Here is a 23,699-nt window from a genome sequence, read left to right on the forward strand (position 1 = left end):
GAATCATACCCCCTCCCAAACTTTGCACTGCATTTGGAGATTATGCTGAAATTGGCCACTTGTGTCCCAAAAGAATTGATTTGAGAACACTTGTTTTCAAAGATTCTTTTGAAAAGCTGCCCTTTTGCTCTTTGGCTCTGATTTAGGGCTTTAGAAAGGGAGAGAAAAGGCCTGCACCTGGAAGATCATTTAATTGAGGGGAATAGAAGACTTTACATTGTCTTCCAGGGGAATCTTACAAATAAGAATTGCTTTCAAGGAAGTTTCTTTTGCCTTTCTTTGTATCCCCAATACTTAGCACCCTGTCTAGCAATAGTGGACACTAAATGCTGATCTATTAATTTTTTTGAAAAGAATTTCATCTTGCATATGGAAAATAGCCATAAAGTTTTGCAAAACAGAAACCTAAAGTTCCTTTTAAAGGTCTCCATTTGGGAAAGTTTTTCTGAGAATACCGGTTAAGAGTCAACTGAACACTATTCTAAAAAGCCCTAAGAAAACAGTGCAGTCCCTTTACCATTTTCTGGAGGGAAATTTATTCCTTTGGAGTTCATATGGCTGAATTCACTGCACAGTCTATCCAGTAGGCTTTTAGTAAGTAGAACTGGTAGGGTGTCACAAGTTTTAAAACTGGAGACATTTGAGAGGCAGTGAATTCTCAGTTCTTCATATAAAAGAATAACTTTAATATTAAAGTGAATAAAGCCCATTTTATTTCTCCACCAGAAGCTCCAGAAACTTTTTTCATTAGATGAAATTTGAGGTCAGTGCTGACTTAAGCACCAGTTGTGTGCAGGAAGCATTGCAGTTGAACCTGTAGTAGGAGCTTCCTACAACTTGCATTCTGTTCAGCACATATATATTGAGTCCCCTCTGTGTACAAAGTTTTACTTTTAAACTTTCCCCATTGCTCTGCTAGGCTAATAACTGACGTATTTGTCATCAGTTTCCTATAGTTCTGAATATCATTCTCCCACTTCCACTTTCAATTTCCTACCAATGTTGGAATTTGTTGAGGTCAGCCACAATCAGAGTTAGCAGCCCTAACAGTAATTAATTATTTGCATTGTGAAAATTCTTCTGAGTTTCTTTTGTGTCTATTATGAAGGGAGGTATTCCCTGGACCACAGATAACAAACAAAGGTCTTTTAGCAAAGCCCCGAGGCCGGCACCCACCTAACATGGCCATGACAGAAGCTCAGCTCTTCTGCAGCAAGTTGTATAGGGGAAAACAGAGAAGTTGGCTTTGAACCTCACTCCTTCCCAACCTCTCTTAGGAAGAGATTTACAATTGGTTATAATTCATTCTCAGTGTTCTAGTTTTTCTTAAGTAGCAGGAAAACACTGATCCTAGGTATGATTAAAGCATGGAAACAAATTGATTCCCCTGCCTTGAAAGGATCCCTGAGTGCTGTGCCTTTGAACATATTATTAAAATCATAGGATCAATGGCCATGGCCCTTGCAGAGAGCAGGGAAAAGTCAAAATATCTGCCTTTCATCTGAATAGAAAAGGGCTAATTCCCTTTGCCATGTAGCATCTGAATATGTTCTTCCTGTTTTGTTTTGTTTTTTTAATCATACTTGTAGAGGAAAACATTTATCGTTTGCTGCTTACAGGATTTTCCTCTCAAGTTTAAGAAGCTCGAGGTTATAAACAGGGGTCACTGCCAGAGAAAAATATTAGCTCATTTGGGAGGAGAAAATGAACTGTCAGTTGGAATATGTGACTGCCCATAAGAGAAGCACAAAAATAATGTAGGCAAGATTTGAGCCTCACCTCCCTAGCAGCTCTGACTCATTTTTTAAAAAAATCTCATTTGCTTTGTTCCCTTGAACTGGCTTGGGGAGTACTCTATGCAACCAAAACAAAGGTCAGCTGGAGCCCAGCTGCCTCTATCATGGAAGTGTTGTCTCTGTCCCAGTAAGGAGTAGATTTTTAATACTTAACACGTCTGAGATTTATGCTGGCTGCAACTCCCAACACATCATTCATTTCCTTCCCCAAGTTCCTTTCAGTTTTATTCATTGATGTAGCAGCTTATTTTAGCAGCTACATGGCTAGACTCTGAAACTTATTTAAGTGGATCATATTAGGACTAGCCCCAAGAAAGCTTTTGACTTGAGGCAGGATGCCAACATATCCCAGAGGAGAAAAAAACCAGATTCCCACAGTCGGGTCATGTGTATGTGCTTAGTGAAAGAACCCTTCAGAAAATTTAGACTTTCTTAGTGAGGTTGACCTTCAAAGTAAAGAAGGCATCTCTCTGCTTGTTGTGCCCCTCAACATAGAGCTGTTTTTTCTGAAATGTTTCCTTCTTCACTGATAGCTTTAACTGACAGTTAACTTAATTTGGGTTTTCCTTTTTATCTTCATGAAAGAATCATATCTCCAATGTCCTGAACCTGTCAGTAATCATTTATTAAGGACCTATTGTGTTCCAAGCATTGTACTTTGACCTGGTGATACAGAGGCAAAAGGGAGTCCTTTAAGCCTTTCAGGAGTTCAAAATCTCATGAGGGAGACAACATGCAAAGAATAAGATACAATCAAGCTATATAGGTAAACAGGTAATAATTAACAGGGAAGGTACTTGAATTAAGGGGAATTGTGGAAAGTGGAATCTTAGCTGGGATTTGTAGAAAACTAGAGAAATCAGAAGGCAGAACTGAAGAGAAAACACATCCCAGACATGGGAAACAGTCAGTGAAAATCCCTTTTACCTGGACAGCCAATGGGACTAACTTTTATACTTTTTCTCTTCTTTCCACACCAACTTTGCACCCTGCCCCATAGCAGTTACTGCCACTCTTCTTTGGAGTGGCAATGGTTGATCTTTGTTTTGTTTTGTTTTTTTTCTTAGTCCTTATCCTGCTGTATTCTTTTCTTCTTGTGCCTTCTGCCATAGACTAGCTATCATAGAACTTGTAATTTTCCTTGAATTGATGGTACGATAGCTTTTAAGTAGAGTTCTATTTAAATCCATTTGTGTAAAATACAGAAGTATGAATCTTTTTAGCTTTTCTTCACAAAGTAGTAAATAAGTAATGGTATTCCATTAGAGGCAAATAAGTGATAGAAGCTGATTTGGAACCATATCAAATAATTGGGATGAAGACCTCTGGTTTTAGCTAACAGACTAGATAGAAAAACTGTGGGGGTAGAGCAACAAGCTCTTTTTTTGCTGAGCTGCTTTCCTCCCTCCCCATCCAACCTTTTTTTTTTTTTTTTTTTTTAAACAAAGAATAGCTCACTGAAAGGACAGAAGGGACAGATATATTTGGAAATGAAGATTATGTTCCAAAACAAAAGATATCAAAGAAGTAGAAAACAATTATTTATATATACACACACATTTGATTTTGCATAGAATGGGACAAATCTCTATCCCAAAATATATATTTTGTTTCTTGCATCCTAAGTACCAAATGCAGTGCCTGTAAATTAGGACTTTAATAAATGTAAATTGTTGGTTGGTTGATTGGTTGATGAGCATCCTATGAAGAGGAATGGTGAATAATCATTACCCAACCTTCCAGAGCAAAGATTCTCAGAATGTTATGTTTTAGATTGGATTCTTTTAGCAGTCTGTGGACCACTTCTCAAAAGAAAATTTTTTAAAATTCAAAAATGTCAAATTGTAGTTAGAGATTCATAAAAATAAAGATTTTTCTTATCTAAGTTTATAGTACCCCTCTCCTGAATTATTCTGGGACCCCAAGTTAAAATCTCTTGTTTTAGAGAACCACTACTTTTTAAAAATTTTATTATAGCTTTTTATTTACAAGTTATGTGCATGGATAATTTTACAGCATTGACAATTGCCAAACCTTTTGGTCCAATTTTTCCCCTCCTTCTCCCCCCTCCCCCAGATGGCAGATTGACCAATACATGTTAAATATGTTAAAGTATAAATTAAATACAATATTAGTATACATGTCCAAATAGTTATTTTGCTGGAGAACCACTGCTTTTCTTCCCTGATAGTAATAAACAGAATATTGATTATATTTATCTTACTGGATGTTCTTGAATGAAATTATTGTGAATAAGATCCCTAAATTAGCAAATTGACAAATCATTTTGTTTGGCATGGAATTTTGTTAAATGAATAAATACAGTGCTTCAAATCACATTTATAGCCTGGAAGAGATCAAGATGCAACAATGGGCACCAAGCTTCTTTGTAATCAGAGAATAGAAGTGTTTTGAACAGAATGAGAAGGAAGGACATAATTCCTCAACTTTTTCATTCTCATTTATTGTTTGGTCGTTTCAATTGTGACCAATTCTTTGTGACCTCATTTGAAGTTTTCTTGGCAAAGATAATAAAGTACTTTGCCATTTCCTTTTCCAGTTCATTTTTACAGAAGAGGAAACTGAGGTAAACAGAACTAAGTGACTTGCCCAGCTTCATACAGCTAGAAAGTGTCAGATTTGAACTCAGGAAGATGAGTCTTCTTGAATCTAGGTCTGATACTCTATCCACTGTGCCACCTACCTGTCCTAAACAACTACTTTAATGAGTCAAACTCATATCTTTACATTCCAGTGCTCTATCTTTGTTAGCAATCCTATCCCACTCCCCAAAAGAGGTGGTTTGTGATACAAGTATAGTTGACCTCTAAAATATCTTGGAATTAGATAGAATATCACCACAAAATATTCCTAAAGTTATTAACCCAGCATCCAAAACATCTTCATTTTTCTTTAACTTTACCTGTTCATGTCTTCAGACTAAATTATCTTGTGCCTGGTAGATAGTAAGCTATAATAAGTTTAGGAGTCTTGTATACAAGTAGCTTTTTAAAAAACTATTCTCAATTTACTTTTAATCTTCAGGGGTTTGTCCTAGTTTTAATATTGAGAGAACCAGTGAACAAATATATCAGTGACATTCATTATCAATGACTATTTACTAAGTCCTGACTATATGCCAGGCAGTATGCTAAGACTAAAAGATAACAAAAAAGGAGCAAACATAATCCCTACCTTCAAGGAAATCATATCCTCATGGAAAAAAACAATTGGTAATTAACCAGGCATGTATAACATATACAGAGTAAATAAAAGAGAATTTCAGGAGAGCACTTGAAGAGATACCAGTAGAGTTAGTAAAGGTCTCCTTGAATGACTTATGTCCTCTTCACATGTTAAGGAATCCTAGGTTTTTGATGTTTTTTAAAAATCTTTCCTCATATAGAAACTTCCCCTATTTAATTGAACTTTTCTGACCTTTTTGATGAATTAGAATTTATTAAGTACTTATTTTGTGCCAGGCACTATGCTATGGATTGGGGATGAAAAAAAAACGACCAAGAATCTGACCTCAAGAAGTTTATCTTCTAATAGAAGAGACAGTAGATCCATAAATTGATACAAGATAAATCCAGAAAAGATGGAATGTTAATTTTAGATACTGTGATATTGGAGATTTTCTTCAAATGAAAAGAGCAGAATTACAATTGGTATTCTACTACAGATGTTCCATGCGTTTACATAATTGTTAGAGAATGAGTTTTGTTTGTTTTTAATACCCTTCTCAACAATGCCCAGTATTTTTGGCTACAGCAGTATGTTGTGTCATCATCTTTAGGGAATGGTCTAAACCAAATACTAGAGATGAAAGCAGAGGGCCTGTCACCCTATAAGAGTAATTCAGATTTTTTCCCCCAGAATAGGTAATCTTCTTGCCCAATTTGAAGTTCTTTCAGGTTCTTCCAGCTCACGCATATAGCTTTTTGAAATTTTTCTACATTTCACTCCCACTGGCTTGGAACTGAATTCTCTGAATGAGTTTAATGTTATCTGCAAAGGCTAAAAAGATTTTGCTGGGCACTTTTTGTTCCATTTGTTTCATAAACATGTTAAAAACTGGTCCCCCGGGTACTCTCAGGGTTGACATTGTCTCATTTGGAGAAGTGCCTTAAGTTAACTGTAATCTTTACTGACTGTAAACCAGTTCCATGGAGATGTAAGTAGGACAAGAGTTATATGGTAAGTAGGTGGACAGAATACTAGGTTTAGGGTTAGGAAGACCTAAGTTAAATCCATGCTCAGGCACTTACTAGCTGTGTGATCTTGGGTACTCATTTAACTTTTATTTGCCTAAATTTCCTCAACAATAAAATAAGGATAATAATTTTTAAAAAACTCACAGAGTTGTTTTGAAGATCAAATGAGATGATAATTATAAATTTAGCACAGCGCCTGGGCACATTTAACTGTTAGCTATTATCATTATCATCATCAGCGTTGTTAATTTCATTGTTAATAGTGCAGATCCATACATATCTTAGAGTCTTTGTGTAACTTTAAGAGGTTAAATGATCAGAGCCAGAATGTGTCAGAGGTTGGCCCTGTGCTCCTGATCTTCTCAACTCTGGGCCAGATCTCTCTCTACTCTGCCACGCTGACTCTCAGCCAGTTCTATGGCAGAAACATACCCCCGATCCCATGGTGATTCAGCCCTTAAAAATAGCTGCCGCCTTCTTCTTCTTCTTCTAAATCAGAATGCTTTTAGAGCTCTTGGGAACTCTAGGCCTTCCACATATCCATTTATCCCCTCAGCAAACATGAATAGATTACTATATTGTTCCTTCTAATCAGGTCTGTAGCACAACTGCTGAGTGTGGCCTTTTTCTCCCATGGAAATTTATAGTACTAGCATGGTACAGCAGCATTTTTTACCATTTTACTGTTTCTCATTTATTATACAAAGCTGCCTGTCTTTGTAGTAATGATGATAATTGTACTTATCTCTTTATTTATTCATTGAGTTGTTCATTTATGTGTTTGTTTTTGTGTATTAGTCATGTCGTGACTTCATGACCCATTTGGGGTTTTCTTGGCAAAGATACTGGAGTGGCTTGCCATTTCCAGCTCGTATTACAGATGAGAAAAATGAGGCAAACAGGGTTAAATCACTTATCCAGGGTTACCTGACTAGTAAGTATCTGAAGCTGGGTTTGAATTCAGGTCTCCAGATCAGGCACTCTGTCACACCACCTAGATGCCCTTATGCATCATGTGCAAGGCCCTAGGTCATCCCATCTATAAAGTTTGTGGTAGGGCAGCCATGGATGGGCCTCTCCCCGCTAAGTCTCTGTGGTTCCAGTTATCACATATTATATTCTCAGGGCCAAGTATTCTGATTCTGTGTTTAGGCTTTTTGCACTTACATGGTACAGAGGGGAAAGGGAGAGTCTCTAGATCTTTATAAATGTCAAGTTTGGGTGATCATTTTGGAAGCTTTAGAGTAACTTTATTTTGGTAACTGAGATATTGGAGAGAAGAAGGTAATTAATAGCAGGACAAAATAGTAAGGAGTTCAACAGCAGCTCAGCTTGTTCCATCCTATCCTTATCCCCCACATATGAGTCTAATGTGGCTGAGCAGGAAAACAAATTCCCCATTACAGTACATGAAAGCTACTAGTGGGGCAGGCTCTGGACAAAGAGAGTCCCTTGTTGTCCCTAATCATCCAGTGAATGGAATTTGTGTTACTGGATCAATAAAGAATTGTTTGAATAGGCCATCTGCTGGGCACATGAAAATACTTTTGTTCCACAGAATGCTTCTTTGTAACAGCCTCCTCCCGAGATTTTACCTGTTCTATGTTCTGCCTGATAGAAGCCGACCTCAAGCACTTTCTAGGGGAAAGTTACATTTGAAAATTCAACAGAAAAAGACACATTGGAGGATAAAAAATTATATGTAGTGGGGCTCAGAACATATATGATTATTTTGAAGTCTCCTTATTTTTCTAGGTGTGTATTCTTTTGAATTTGTCCAAATATTTTGCCCTTTCTGATACAGTAAAGCCTATTCGGGATCCTTAAAACTTTGGGGCTAAAGAATACATGCTTTTTTAGCCCTAAACAAAAGAATAAGAGAATTTTTCCTCTTTCCATTTTCCCCATTCTGCTTTGCAACTAGCTTGAGCATTCTCTTCTCTTTCTTGTTTCTAGGATGGTCCAGATGCTGCAAGAGGAAACCGAACAAAGCAGGAAAGTGCCTGGATATTCAGGCTATGGTACAGCTTCGACCACAAGTATCCTTTTAAACACCATCCCTCTGTGCTTAAGAAGTTGATGCTCAGATGTTTCTTACTCCTGGGGCTAATGGCTACTGATGAATGCCTCTAGAAATATGTCCTATGCAGATGAAGTCAGTGCCATTCCTAGACAAAGTTTATGCTTGCTCAGTCATGAATAAGCATGTTAAGAATAGACTCTAAGGAATGAAATCTGAGTTGGCAGGGCCGTCAGAATTTGTCTAACTTAACCTGTTCCCATCTGACCACAAATAATTGTATAACATTCCCATCATAATAGAGTCATGCTTTGCTTGAAGATTTCTGGTGGAAGAATCTGCTATTTCCCAGATTCAAATATTGGCTTTTTTTTTTTTTTGTCATTTTTTTAGTTGTATCCAACTTTTTGTGACCTCATTTAGAATTTTCTTGGCCCAAATAATGGAGTAGTTCGTTTCCTTCTCTAGCTCATTTTACAGATGAGAAACTGAGACAGAGTCCTGTGATAATAGGGTTATCCAGCTAGTAGTGTCTGAGGTTGAATTTGAACTAAGAAAGATGAATCTTTCTGATTTCAAACCCAGTGCTCTGTCCACTGTGCCACCCAGCTGCCCAGCTACAAAAGTCTACTTTTTTTTGCAATTTCTACCCATTACTACTCATTCTACCTGGTAGAACCAGTTAGGACAACTATAATACTAGTTCTTTATTTTTTCTTTTCTTTCTAAATACAGGTTACATGTAATGATAATTTTGAACATTCATTTTTTTTTAATTTGAGCTCCAAATTTTCTCTCTCCTTTCCTTACCCTTCCAGCCTTCCAGACAGTGATTTGGTATATTATACACGTTCAATCATGCAAAACATATTATTATACTGGTCTTGTAAAAGAAGACAAAAATGCAAAGGAGGGGAAAAAAAACATGAAAAAATATAGAAAGCGAAAAATAATATGTTTTTATCTATCTACATTCAGCTTTCATCAATTCTTTCTCTGGTTATGGATAGAATTTTTCATTATAAGTCCTTTGGAATTGTATTGCTGAAAAGAACTAAGTTATTCACAGTTAATCATCACACAGTATTCCTATAATGTTCTGGTTCTACTTATTTCACTTCATATAAGTTTTTCCAGGTTATTCTGAAATCAGCTCTGCTCATTCTTTCTTATAGCGTAATAATATTTCATTAACAATCATATAACACAACCTGTTCAATCATTTCCTAATTGTTGGGCATAACATACTGGCTCTTTCACATGAATGCTCTTTAGATATTTGTACATAGCTTTTGTGGTTCTCCCACCCCATCCCTACCATGTACTCCAAGATTTTTTTTCTTTTTATCTCCATTTCTTTCAACCAGTTTTCCTATAGTATGATTTCAATTCTCTTTACTATCCTGATCACCTTCCTCTGGGTACTCTATACTTCACTAATAAATTTCCTAAAATGACATGCCCTGAACTGATCACTTCTCTTTAGATGCTTTGTACCTAATCAAAATCTTTCCTAAAAGGAGATGCCCTGAAGTGATTTGACCTGGGTAGGTCCCATTCTGGACAATGTCCTTCTGTTAATGCAATCTAAAATCACATGAACTTTTTAACTACCTTGGCACACTGTTGACTCAATTTGAGTTTGCAGTCTAGCTAAACCCCCAGGTCTTCTTTCTTATTTAATTTATATTATCTCAGTCCTATGTCCCCTATCTTGGATTTGAGCACTTGATTTTTGAGGTCAAATATAGGAGTTTAATTTTTTCCCTTTTAAAATTTAAATATCTGGATTCTAATAATAAATGTCAGTTTTAAGTTTTTTTTAGTTTCTTTGCTCAATAGAAGTAAATAAAATTTAGAAAGCTTAAGGAATTGGTCCTCAAAAACTTCAGAGTCTACCTAGTTTAATCTGTGTCTAAACAGGAATACTTTCCACAACACTCTTAAATAGTTATTCAGCCTTTTGGGGAGGATTAGTAGGGAGGGGCACCTACCTTGGATTGAAAATAAGATATCAATTAAGAGACCCTCAGAAAGAAATCAAGGAATGACATGACTGACTTCTGAGTACTTTCCTTAAAATGAATGATCTTGGAGCAACTCCAACTGATGACTCAACTTTCTGAGACCTTTGCTCCTAATGAGTTTATTTTGTAGAATTCCTAAGAGAAAGGTCTAAACTGTTACTATATAGAGCTATAAAGTAGTACTAACTAGCCAGGAATAAAGAAAAACATTTTTTCTGTCAAAAATTTTTAAATTTGAGGTCCTTTCTCATAATATTGTAAGCCAAGCCTAAATTAGGCCATCAATTTATACTGAAGGCTTAAAATTCAGTAAACTTTCCCTGGTCTTAAAATCCAATTAAAATACATTTTACTGGTAACTTCCCAAGTTCAAATCTGGTCCCTGGGCAAATCACTTAACCCTGTTTTCCTTAGTTTCCTGTTCTCTAAAATGGGCTAGAGAATGAAATGGCAAACCATTCCACTATCTTTGCCAAGAAAATCCCAAAGAGGATCACAAAGAGTTAGACAATATTGAAACAGTTCATAAAACATCTCCCCCAGAAGTCATCATCTTACGTAATTTCTCCTTCTCCAGGTTAAACCTCTCTTTTAAGGACACATAACTTTCTCCTCTTCCTCTTCCCCTTCCCCCTTTAAAGGATCAGCCTAGTTTACTTGCTTATAAAAATGCTAGAAAATGAGAACAAAAGAGGGAGTGAAAGAAGGATTTGCCCAGCAGAAGAAATGAATTCTGGCTCCCCCTTGGTTAGGTGATTGACCCTAGGTGTGTAATGAAAAAGCATTCTATAATTACTCTTTTGAAAGTGTTAAGGGTAAAAGTTCAGACTTTTTCTGCTCATATCTCATATTTTTCACTTAGAATCTTAGGATCATTAAGCACATAGATTTGCTGGCTATCCGCTTAATTTCATTATGGTGAAACTGAGGCCCATTGAGGTTAATTGACTTGTTCAGGATCACAAAGCAAATGACAAGCTGCATTTAAAACCAAGATCTCACTCATATTCCAGAACCAGTGTTTTCTGTCCTCCTTAATACTAAATGGAAATTTAAAGAATTTCCAGTAGATTTCTAATCTGAATTTTACGGTTCCATTGCCCTTTTAGAATTTGATTGGACTTGAAACTTGAGATCAAAAGGTTATATTAAATCAGAGAAAAATTCCCTATCTCCTTTTTTTTGGCAGAATATTTATTAAAAATAGGTCATTTTGCAAGTTAGCCCAAAGGTAGTGATTGCTTCTCCTCTTATATGAGCTAATATGTAACAGAGACAGTGAAATGATTCCATAATTAGGAAGTGACAGATGGAAGTGGAATTGAGACAATTTGTCCATTTAGGGAAGAGTTCCTGTTCTGTGTTTGGCAATCTTAACATTTCTGGAGCAAATTCAGGAGTATATTCCATTTTAATATTGTTTTTTTAGCTGCAAATTAAGACAAGCCAGACTTTGTGTTCTCTTCATTTCTCAGTGGTATCTTGTATTGACAGATTGCTCAAGTGAGCACTACAAAAGGCCATAACCTTGGACAGACATGGACAAAATTTCTTTTAAGTTGTTCAGTATGGTAAATAAGATGCATGTCTAGTCTCTGCATTTAAAAAGGTGACACTGAAGAGTTCAGAAGAAGGAGATAGTGTATATATATATATATATATACATATATACATATATACATATGATATGTGTGTGCATGTGTATGCATGCATGTGTGCAAAGAAAATCCTTTAGGAAAACTTTTAAAAATGTGAGAGGGGGAGTGCTTCATAGTTCAAAGAAGAAAAGACTGGGGTGATCATAAGAGATCTTAAGAAATAGGAAAGATTTTGATAAAGACAACCAAGAAGTCACTTGGTATCCAAAAAGTTCAGTTTTTTTCATTTTTGTTTTGTTTTGTTTGTCTGGACATGTATAGGGAATACCCTGTATGGAAACTCACTTCACTAGGGGAAAAAATACATATATATATATATATATATATATATATATATATATATATATATATATATTACAGACAGCTTGCCTGTAACCTATGATCTTAGAGTTTTTTGAAAATAAATTACTTTTCTCAGGGTTGCATAGCCAATATATGTTAGAGGAATAATTTGAATTGTAAGCTTCCTGACTGCAAGGATGACCTTGGCTATACTGTCCTCCTTCCCCTCCATCCCTCCCTTTTTCTCCAGAATGTAAAACAAGAAGGAATGGATTTTGGTTGTAAAAAGAAAGTTTAGATAGATATTAAGAAGCATCGTTTACTTGTATGTGGGAGCGTAGGTTCTCAGGCCTGAATGGGGAGCTCATAGGGTCTGTATTCCTAGGAATACTTCACAACAATAAACTAGATAAGCATGTATTTTGAGTGGCTTTATTCATGGCCTGCTTGAGCCAGTAAACTAAGCCCATGGCCTCTTGAGAAGATAGATGAGGCTCCTTCTAGGTCTTAGAATTGCTTATAGAATCATTCATTTTTTTTCCTATTGATTCTTAAAATCATCAGCTATGCCCTAAAAGTCCCCTTGTAACCTATTCAGAACTAGAAGTTCTTCATCATCTAATCCAAATATCAAATTGAACATTTCAAATCCATTTTCTATTTTCCTGTTTCAAATGAAAATAGATGCCCATCTTCAGAAAAACAATCCTTTCATGTAACCAGAAATTGTTTGACTTTTTACCTTTGCATTACCCTTTTATCCCCAGCTTCTGTTTCTTTCTTCTTGAATCATTGACCTTGTGTTTATCTAATTCTCCACCTTTTTCATTGTAGAATCCAAAGATAAACTCAGCACTTTTATCAAAATCATATCCATTGTTCCTAGTAATGGGATGAATACCTTGTGGTTTCCACACACTCAATTGAAGTTAATATATTCCAACTCTGACCTTGTTCCTTAAAAGTAGCTGAGCATTTTTAAATAGCCAGATGCAGACCTTCCTCTGATATCTGTTGATTGGTAGCACAGTGGATAGAGCACTAGGCCTGGAATCAAGAAGACACAAGTTCAAATTTAACCTCAAATGCTTACTAGCTGTGTGATCTTAGGGAAGTCCCTAAGGGGATGTACATGTGCAAAAATGTGGTTGTAGCAGCCAGTTTTGTAGTGGCAAGGAACTGGAAACTGAGTAGATGTCCATCAGTTGGAGAACGAATAAATAAGTTCTGCTATATGAATGTTTTGGAATATCGTTGTTCTATAAGAAATGATCAGGAGGGTGATTTCAGAAAGCTCTGAAAAAACTTACATGAACTAATGCTCAGTGAAGTGAGCAGAACCAAGAGAAGATTGTACACAGCAACAAAAAGATTATGTGATGATTAACTGTGATGGATTTGGCTCTTTTCAACAATAAGGTGTAGTGTTCTCTTTTCTAAAATATATAATCATTCTCTGGGAGCAGATTTCCTGGGGGGCTTCTAGAGCCAGCCTTGGTTTCAGTTCCAAGTAATAATCACCTTAAATGCAGCCAGCTGTTAAAAGTTCAAATCCCAGTTAATTTTCTTAGAGCCTGTCTCCCTCCTTGTTTCCAAGAGCTCTTGCAGCTTGTCCTTTGCCTCTGCCAGCTTCAGCCTCCAGCTCTCTCTGAATCTTCAGTTCTACTGACTCCTAACTGAGGCTCGTGCCTTTATGCTCTTTTAGAGGTGTGAACTCAAAGGTTGACTCCTCCTCTGAGAGTGGGATTGTGGGTGGTGTAACTTGTGAATCTCATACTGAATCCTGACTTATGAATCTCCTAAAAGTGTGAACTCCAATGAGTACTTCAATACATAAGTGAGCTAGAGAACTTGCTAAGTACCATGCTAAATTAGATAAGTGACTTAACACTTTGTAAGGATTCTAACAATAAAGTGATTCAGTCCAATCCCAGTAGACCTGTGATGGAAAAAGGGCCATCCATATCCAGAGAGAGAACTACAGAGACTGAATGTGGACCAAAGCATAGTATTTTCACCCTTTGTTGTTGTTGTTTGTTTGCTTGGTTTTTTTTCCTTTCTCATGTTTATTTTTTCCCTTTTGATCTGATTTTTCTTGTGTAGCATGACAAATGTGGAAATGTGTTTAGAAGAATTACATGTGTTGAACCTGTATTGAATTACTGTCTAGAAGGGGAAGAAAGAGGAAGGGAGAAAAATTTGGAACACTTAAGGTTTGGATGGGTAGGATGAAGGCCTACATTAAAATGCAAATGTATTTCTAGAAAGTAATAATATCTAGAAAGTTATAGTTAAAAACAATCTTTACATGTATTTTGAAAAATAAAAAGCTATTATTATTATTTGTAAAAGTGAATTCTAACACATTACACCTGGGGAAAGAAATGCTTTGGTATTTCAGATGCCCTGGTTATCTGAAGGCTCCCATGAGTGCTAGAGGTAAAATACTGATTTTCTTTTCTTTTTATTTGCTGAGGCAATTGGGGTTAAGTAACTTGCCTAGGGTCACACAGGTAGGAAGTGTTAAATGTCTGAGGTCAAATTTGAACTCTAGTACTCCTGACTTCAGGACTGGTGCTCTATCCACTGCTATCTCTAACTGCCCCAGAATGCTGATTTTCAAAAAATTTTGATGTAGTATAGGACAGCTTATACCTTAACTCTCTTGAAAATAAGGAAGCAAACAAGCAAGGCAGTTTTGAAAATTACATGTAAAAATTTTTAAAATGCAGTTATGAAATAGAGAATCATATTTTCATAGAGAAGCCTCTTGTGTTCTGTATATGTAGAAATGTTTTTTGATCATTAAACTAAGAATCTCAAAGATTTTTTTTAACTTCTGAAATTAATCTTTCATTGATTTAGGAAGTATTTAAAAGTCATTGTAATGAATGTCAATTATAATACTGGTGAAGTGGATAAGTAGTAGGTAACAGAGGTCGTCAATCATAATACTGGTAAAGTGGGTAAGTAGTTGGTAATAAAAGTTTGGAGTTAATAGGATGCCAGATATAACAATCTTGTAGGTTTTGTTTTATGTATGTGTGTGTTTTCCTCAGTGTCTTTTTTTTTCCTTGATTTTGCCTTTTTAAAAAGTTACTTGAAGCCTATTCTCACTCATAGTGGACCACCATTAACTACAACCCTCCCAGCCTGGTGTGGTCTCCTGGCTCGATGCCTGACCAGTCCACAGGTATATGAAGTAAGTACAGCACATTGGGGTTAGACATCTGTCCTCTACATAAGGGGGGGAGAGGGGAGCGGAAACTTTTGTTAATTGTGCTAAAATGTTATGAAAGCCTTTGTAAGGTTGCATTTTTCTCACAAGACCCCTATAGCACTTTCAGGACACTCTCTACCCCACATTATCATTTTCCTCAACCTCCTTCCTCTTCCCTGCTTTAAAATAAATTCTAATTATAAACTCATCTTTCCTAAGTACAAATCCAGCCCAGACACTTCCTAGCTGTGTGATCTTGAGCAAATTCTTAGTCCGATTTGCCTCAGTTTGCTCTTCTATAAAATGAACTAGAGAAGGAAGTGGCAAACCACTCCAGCACCTTTGCCTAGAAAACCTCAAAAGGGGTCATGAAGTGATGAACACAACGGAAAAGACTAAACAATACAGTTGTAATGTGCTTTCCATAACATCATAGCTATATAACTTTGTAGACCATCCAGTACAGCTCCCTCATTTTACAGATAAAGAAATTAAGACCCAAGGAGATTAAAGGAATTATCCACATCCTTTTGCTATAGTTGGAGAAGCAAATGATGTGGTTTGTAGGCACCAGACAACAAATATTGGGATTCGATCATGTGAAGAATTCACACTGGCCAATCTGTTTGGCAAAAAATAGGCTTATTTTGGGGAAGAGGTTACACAAAAAGTTGGGAAAACACTTAGCAAGGAAAGGGGTTTTAATAATTAACGATGACTATGTTCACTTTTTTTTGTTTGTTTGTTTTTCTTTCTTGTGGTTTTTCCCTTTTGTTCTGATTTTTTTCTCCCAACATGATTCGTAAAGAAAGGTAAATTTAAGGCAGCTAGTGGTGCAGTGGATAGAGCACCAGCCCTGAAGTCAGGAGGGCCTGAGCTCAAAGCTGGCTTCAGACACTTAACACTTCCTAGCTGTGTGAACCCTGGGCAAGTCACTTAACCCCAATTGCTTCAGTAAAATATATAGATATATTAAAAAGTTAATGTATATATATAATCAAAAAATAACAAAAAAATTAAATAAATAAAATAATTAATGATGGAAAAGACAAGATTCTTAGTGGAACTCACAATTAGCCAGGAGTAAGGAAACACCCTATGAGGTCTGAGTATGCCCTTAGCTGGCAGCACCCTAAAAGAATTAAGTTAGCTATAGAAATACAACATAGGCAGAGTGAGGTTTGAGAGGAGAGACACCCACATGGTATGGAAGAGGAGTGGGGGGAAAGACAGCACGAAGGCAGAGTGTCATGGGGGACCACCCCGAAAGGGTTCAGCCAAGATGACATGGGCCATGGACAGATCTATAGGAAAAATTTAACCTCAGGGACATGGCTGGGATTTCTGACAGGACACAGCAAAGTGCTACTGCCCATGACCCCCACAGAGGATGGGCCTGGGAGTGGGGGAGAGGTCTTGACATAACGTGGATTTTTTGGCTGGACACGGCAAGGTGGGGCTAAGGTTATCTCCATCAGTTCCCTTTCCTGATTGCCTCATGGCAATGCTACAGTCTTTCTCAGCCAACCTCACCTACCTATGCAGGACTTCATTGCTCTAACTACTGGTCTAGTACTCTTTCCATTGTACCATGCTGTATTCAATAGAGTTCTGCTATATGTTTATCAAATATAAAGTTACACCATGTCTAGGTGCAGTATATAATCTTGTATATAGTATGATTTCAGTAATATAAGACTTGCCTTTCTTGTTCTCTCCTCTCTCCCCCCTAAAAAAAATCCTTCCTCCCCCCAAAAAAACAAACAAATCCTCCTCTTGTATCTATTATTCCTTTGGGCTAAGATATTTTTCCCTCAAGGCCTACATTAAAATGCAAATGTATTTCAAAAAAGTAATAATGTGATCATTTAGTCAATAAACAGGCACGTAAGTGCTTACTACATCCCAGATGACACACTGGGATTGAAATCAGGAAGATTCATCTTCATGAATTCAAATCTGGCATCAGACACTTCCTAGGCAAGGCTGTTTGCTCTAGTTCTTCATCTGTAAAATGATCTGGAGAAGGAAGTGGCAAACCACTTCAGTCTCTTTATCAAGAAAACCCCAAATGGGGTTACAAAGAGTCAAACGTGACAAAGTCAGTAACGCATCACAAAGACTCTGCTAAGTGCTGTGAATAAAAGATATGTTTGTGTATGTAGATGTATACATATTTATAGGTGTATGTATAAGGTAAATATGTAAACTATATAGCAAACATATATAGTGCCTATTAGCTATAGATATGGCAAAGTACATATGTATTATATGCATACACACACACACTCACACACACAAAATAAATATGTAAAGTATATAAACTAAATACAAGGTAATTGGTGAGGGAAAGGATATTGGTAACTGAAGAGATTAATTAAAAGCTTCTTATAGGAAGGGTTATTTGAACTAAATTTTGAAGGAAGCCAGTGATTTTGAGAAACATAAGTGAACTAAGAGTGCAGTCTTAGCAGCTGGAATTTTGGGGTAGTTTTACAGAAGCCACAGATGACACATAAAGGTCAACAGAAAACAAAGAAACAGTTTAGAAACTCAGAAATACATAAAATATATGTATAGTATTATATAATATCAATGCATTTTATCTTCTAATACCATAATAATTCAGATTTTATCTCCGGTACAAAAGGAGAGCCAAAAAATTTTACATAGATTTCCAAATCAGAGGGGCACCTCACCTTTAACCTTCACAATGTGGAAGGGGTAACCAAAAGGGTAGGTGGGATCAGATGTGAAGGGCATTAAATGCCAGAGAGGGGTTTGTATTTCATCTGAAAGTTAATAGTAAGAGACTAGAGTTTATGCAGAGCTGTCTCGAGTGCTTTATGCATTAGCATAAAATCAACATATTAAATAACTTAATTAGAAAAGAGTAAGTTCCCTAAACCAAAGTTTCTTAAACCGTGGATCACAACCCCATATGGGAGTCATATAACTAAATGAAGGATCATGAAATGTTTGTTATCAGTAAATGTTTGATTTGTATACCTATATTATATATCTATATAACTAGGGTCACATAAAAGTTTCTCAAGTGAAAAGGGGTCATAAGTGGAAAAAGTTTAAGAAGTTCTTTCTAAAAGGAAAATTGGGTTTGGAGAGGATGCTAACAATAAAAGGAATTATGGTTGTTTCCCAAAGGAAGAGATAAATCTGAGTTAAGCTTTGAAAGAATTCTGAGGCTTTCCAAAGAGAAGTGACTGTATTTAATATTTCTTTGTAGGGCCACTACCCCTGCCTAGATGATGAGGAAGACTAGAGGGGCAGTGCAAAGACCAGATGGTTCTATAGTGAGAAGACTTAGATTCAAGACCTTATTTATTAGCTACATTGCTTTGAACCTCAGTTTCTTCATCTGTAATGTAAAAGAGTTGGACTAGATGGATTTTATGGCCTATTCTAGCTCTAAATATTGTCATCCACATTTCATTTTGCTAAGATTTTGTTGAGCCTTCCCCATTAGACATTTTTGCTTCAACCCAGTCCTGACATATGCCTCACAATACCCCCATTTAAAAATATATCATAATTCTGGTTGCACAGTGATGTCTCCAGATAAGTTTAAAAGCCCCTCTAGTGGGTTTCTAAATGTCATTCCCTGTTCTGGTCAGCTCAGCTAATATGCTGATCACCTGCTATAATAGAAGTATGTGACCTTGTGGATTAAAAGGCTAGTTTTGTAATTATATATCCTATTAATGGTATAGTTAACAATGAATACAAGTTACATTGTTTTGAATTTCCATATGTTTAAGCAGTTTAAAAAATGTTGCTTAGGCCACCTCAACCAGCCAAATTAGACACTGTGATTTCTGTGATCTGAGTAGAGACTGTGATTCAGCTTCACCTTTTCAGCATTAATGAAACTCTAAACCACTTCAGCATTAAAGTCTCATGTTCCATGCAGTTCAGCAGTGTTTCTCTCCGGATTTGATTTGTCTTTCAGAGAAATCCTGCTGCCTTTTATTTTAATTAGGCTAGATGCAATAATGGTTCACTAATCATGTTAATTAGCATAATTTTACTAATCCCAGTCGAGAATACTTTAAAGACTCATTAAGATAATACTTCTGTGGATTAAATTTGAAAATTAACTATTTCCCAACCTGTTTCAACCCTACACATGTCTTGAAGATATCTGTTCTACTGTGTGAAAAAGAGCTACTTTTTTAAGATCATTTAAATCAATTTCAGAAGTTACAGAAAATGAACTCAACACTTATTCAGTACTTGCTATGTACTCTGTACTCTGCCTTGTACTGGGGATAGGAGGTTGAAAAGTTAAAACAGATTATTCCATCCTCAAGTAGTTTTCTATCTGGTGGAAGATAACTGAAGCATACAAATAACCACAATACAAATTATAATATTAATGCATAGTGGGATTTCTAAATAGGATGGTATAAGAGATTAGAAAGGTTAGTATTCACTTAAGACTGAGGAAGATGAGGATGAGGGAAGGCTCTGTGGAGAATCTGGGTTCAGATCCCAGGAGGGCCATTTACTGTTTGTGACCTTGGGAACAAGTCACTCAACCTCCATGAGAACTCAGTTTTCTGATCTATAAAATGAATGTATATGTACAAATATATTTCTAACACCTCATTTTGATTTGGTGTTGGAAAAAAACTGGAAATTAAGGGGGTGGTCATCAGATGGAGAATGGATGATTGTAGTATGAATGTGATGAAATACTAATTGTGCTATATCAAGATGACAAAAGGCTCAGTTTCAGAGAAACTTTAGAAGACTTGTGTCTTCTATCAAAGTAAAATGAGCAAAAGCCACTAGAAATCCACAATTTAAAAGGGAAGGGAAGAGACTGTTAATTAAAATTAGCATTTCCTAGCCAAGCAAGATAATTTAGGTATCAGAATCTCCCACAAAGGTAAAGGTGTCAGAGCAGTTCAGGGAGAGTAATAAAGAATAGTTACAATATTATGGGTCTATTTTAAATCAAAGACAGCTCAATATATATCAGTCATCCAGCCTTGGAGGAGTGAATAGCAGCTTTAATTTCAAATAGGAAATCATCCAGCTGATGTTCGGTCACATTAAGGGCTAGGAGTTTCCCAATTAGTATTTATATGTTTTTGATATATTCAAGCTTTTGGGTTCTAAGCCAGATGTGTCCTGGCCACATTGCCAAGTATAAGTATAAGGAAGGCAGGAAATTAATTTATATGAAAACAAACACAAAAACAGGTTTGAAAGACTTAAAAGCCCTGGATTGATCTTAATCCCAGATGACATCATTCTACCCACCTCCAGACAGAGAGGTTATACTATCAAAGTAATAAATGCAGTTATTCATTTTTTAACATAGCTAGTGTAGAGATTAGTTTTGCTGATTATACATGTTTGTTAAAAAGGCTTGGTTTTTTTCTTTTCTTTTCAAGATTGGTTGGGAGAGATAAAAGAGAAAAGACAAATGTTTTAATTGGAAAAATAAAATACATTTCAAATGAGGAGGTTGGCCTGGACTCTGAAGCACTTTCTAGCTTCAGATATGTGATCATGAGAACTGATAAGATGGGAACTGAGTTGGGCCTTTAAAGAAAAAAAGGAATTTAACAGATAGAGAACTGATGTCGGGGCAGAGATTATTCCAGGAATAGAGTGGGGAAAAGATACAGGTATTACTAGTGAATGATTGATTTTTTTTTTTTTTTTTGCTGGTATTTCAAAGGTGTGAAAAGAAATAATGTGAAATGAAACTAAAAAGGCAAATTGGAGCCAGGTTATGAAGAGCCTTGAATACCAGATTATAGTTTGTCCTATTTGGTGCACCATGGAGAGAGCTGAAAGCAGATTTTTGCAAAGAGGAATGTGGTCAGTCAGATACATGCATTGGGAAGGTGACTGACAACATTTGGAAGGAATAGATTGGAGAGAGAGAACAGGAAGACTAAGGAGGAACCTATTACTGTGGTTGAGGGTATGAAGGTGAACAAGGAGGAGAGGCAAATGTAAGCGAGATCATGGGGGCAGAATCCACAGGCCTTGTTAGCTGCACAGTTGTAAGTATTGTTGGCATATGAGAGAAAGGAAAAAATCAGGGGTGGTTCCAGATATTCAAACCTGGTTGTCATCAACAAAAATCCGGAAGTTAGGCAGAAAGCTAGATTTTGAGGGTTTGGCATTCAATTTGAAGTGAAAACAGGACATTCATATAGGGAAGTAGAAAATAAAAATTATGCTGATTTATAACATGCATATATAATATATATATATTATACACATTATATATATATGTATATATATAATATATATATATATATCACTTAACTGTGTACCAAGCATTAGTGCAAGAGCTTTACAAATATTATTTCATTTGTTCTTCACAATAATCCCAATAGATAGGTGCTTTTTCAGATGAGGAAACTGAGGCAAATAGGTAAAGTGACTTGCTCAGAATCATACAGCTATTAAGTGTCTAAGGCTGGATTTGAACTCAGGTCTTCCTGATGTCAGGCCTGGCAGAAGAAGAGATTTCTGGCTCTGTTTAAAGGTGGTTTTTTACCTGAAACCCACTCAATCCTATATACTTTCTTCCAGAGAAGGGAGAATTGTGCATTTACATATTCACAATATATCAGTGTATTAGTGTCATATTAGGAATGTGCATAGTGGAGAAGGAATGCATGAAGATCAATTACCAACTAGCTGACATGATACAGTTTAGAAATGGACTGAAAGTAGAGAACATGAATATGTATTGTCTGGGGGAAGAATTGCTCAGGCATATCTATGTTCATTCATTTAGCAAGCACCAACTATAGAGGGTTTTAACTTTTTTGTGTGTCATAGGCTCCTTTAGAAGTCTGGTAAAGTCTGTGGGCCTCTACACAGAATAATGTTTTTAAAGGTATAAAATAAAATCCATACAATTATTTTAAAAAAAAATACTGAAATAAAAAAGTGATTTTTTTTCCCCCAACTAAATTCACCAGTTAGAATCTATCCAAGGACTCCTGTTAAGAACCCCTGACCTAGACAGCACTAGATAGAACAATCTAATGGTTTCTCTGCTCAGAGTATCCATATTCTACTTAGACAAATGGTATAAATATGGAACGAGTTAATTATATATTACTTCAAAAACAGTGAAGTGCTATAGACACATATAAAATGATGTTATTACTAAGTATCGTGTGAGTAATATTCTATTACACGCCGATGAATCACTAAAGCCTTCGATGATCAGCATTCTTGCCTCAAAAACTGTAAAGTGCTGTCCACGTGTATAAAATAGGATTATTGTTAAGTGCCATATGAACAGTATCAAAGAATCAAGTGCTATGATATTCTTGAGGATCACTAAGATCTGTGGTGGTCAGATGTGCATCCCAGAAAAACTTTTTCTAAGGTTATATGTACTAACTATCCTAGAAATAGCTTAAAATTTATCCATGTCCACTGGATTTTTATTGTGTGATAGGGAGAGTTGCCCCTTCTCTTCAAGCATATTAAAGGGAGACAAATGGGGGTTTTATATTGCCTTTTAGCATTTCCCACACAGTGTTTTATTTTAAGAGTGCAGCCCCTCTAAAGATATGTTACTCAGTCTTGTTACTTTCACTATCACTAAGCTTCAGTGGTAAACAGTTCTTGGAGGAGAATATACTGTATTAATTTCTATTTCTGAACAGGCAAGAGTGTTCTAAAAGGCCTTTCCCTTCATCAGTAATGAGCTTTGCTCTCTCCTCTCACTTTTTTTTCTTTCCACGTAGAGAAGAAAGTAGGGAGAAAACATTTAAGTAGTTAGAGTGAGCCAGATTCTATGCTAAGCACATATGATCCTCATAAAATGCAGGTACTGTTATTATCATTTTATAATTGAGGCAACTGAGCCAGGTAAGAGTGATATAATTTGCCCACAGTCACACAGATAATAAGTGTCTGAGGCTGGATTTGAATTCAAATTGTAACTTCAGTGTACTATCCTCTGTACCACTTAGGAAGATGGGAGAAGGGAGCTCTATCCTAAAAAAAATAAAAAATAAAAAAATAAAAATTTAAAAAACCATCCATTGTGGCCATTTTTCTACACATCCCCAAATCTTGATTCTGGGACACATTTCAAAGAATTTATGTTGGTTGTGTTCACAGGACTTGTTATTTGTGCCAAGCACTGGGATACACAGAAAGGAAAACCCATCTCTTGAGTCCCAAACTCCCCAGTGCATCATGACAGAATTATATGGGGAAGTGAAGAGACTAGAATAGATTGAGGACTAGATATGACCTTAGAGACCCAGAGAGGTGACTAGTCCATAATCACATAGTCTGTAATGGCAAAGTTACAATAAAGGAAAATTTCTAAGAATGGCACCCAGGTATTATCAGAATTCCCTTTTTTGGTACAAATTTTAACAGTCTGTAATCTAGTTCCTTAAATACAATTTATGACTTTTAGATTTTTTTAAAAAATCAAAGCTTATTTTGCTTCTGTAGG

At 36.2% G+C, this 23,699-nt stretch overlaps 1 protein-coding gene across 3 annotated transcripts in view; it reads left to right on the forward strand.

Annotated features, from left to right (window-relative positions):
* SLC9A7 (solute carrier family 9 member A7) overlaps positions 1–23,699 on the forward strand; it is a 195,090-nt gene that overhangs the window by 166,180 nt on the left and 5,211 nt on the right. For all 3 annotated transcript variants that reach the window (XM_031959079.1, XM_031959080.1, XM_031959081.1), the window contains 2 exons: positions 7,970–8,052; positions 15,097–15,202. In XM_031959079.1, the coding sequence (XP_031814939.1) occupies positions 7,970–8,052; positions 15,097–15,202 (189 nt within the window). The remainder of the gene's footprint in view (positions 1–7,969; positions 8,053–15,096; positions 15,203–23,699) is intronic.

Source organism: Sarcophilus harrisii, chromosome 3 (assembly GCF_902635505.1).
Source record: "Sarcophilus harrisii chromosome 3, mSarHar1.11, whole genome shotgun sequence".
NCBI classification, from domain to species: domain Eukaryota; kingdom Metazoa; phylum Chordata; class Mammalia; order Dasyuromorphia; family Dasyuridae; genus Sarcophilus; species Sarcophilus harrisii.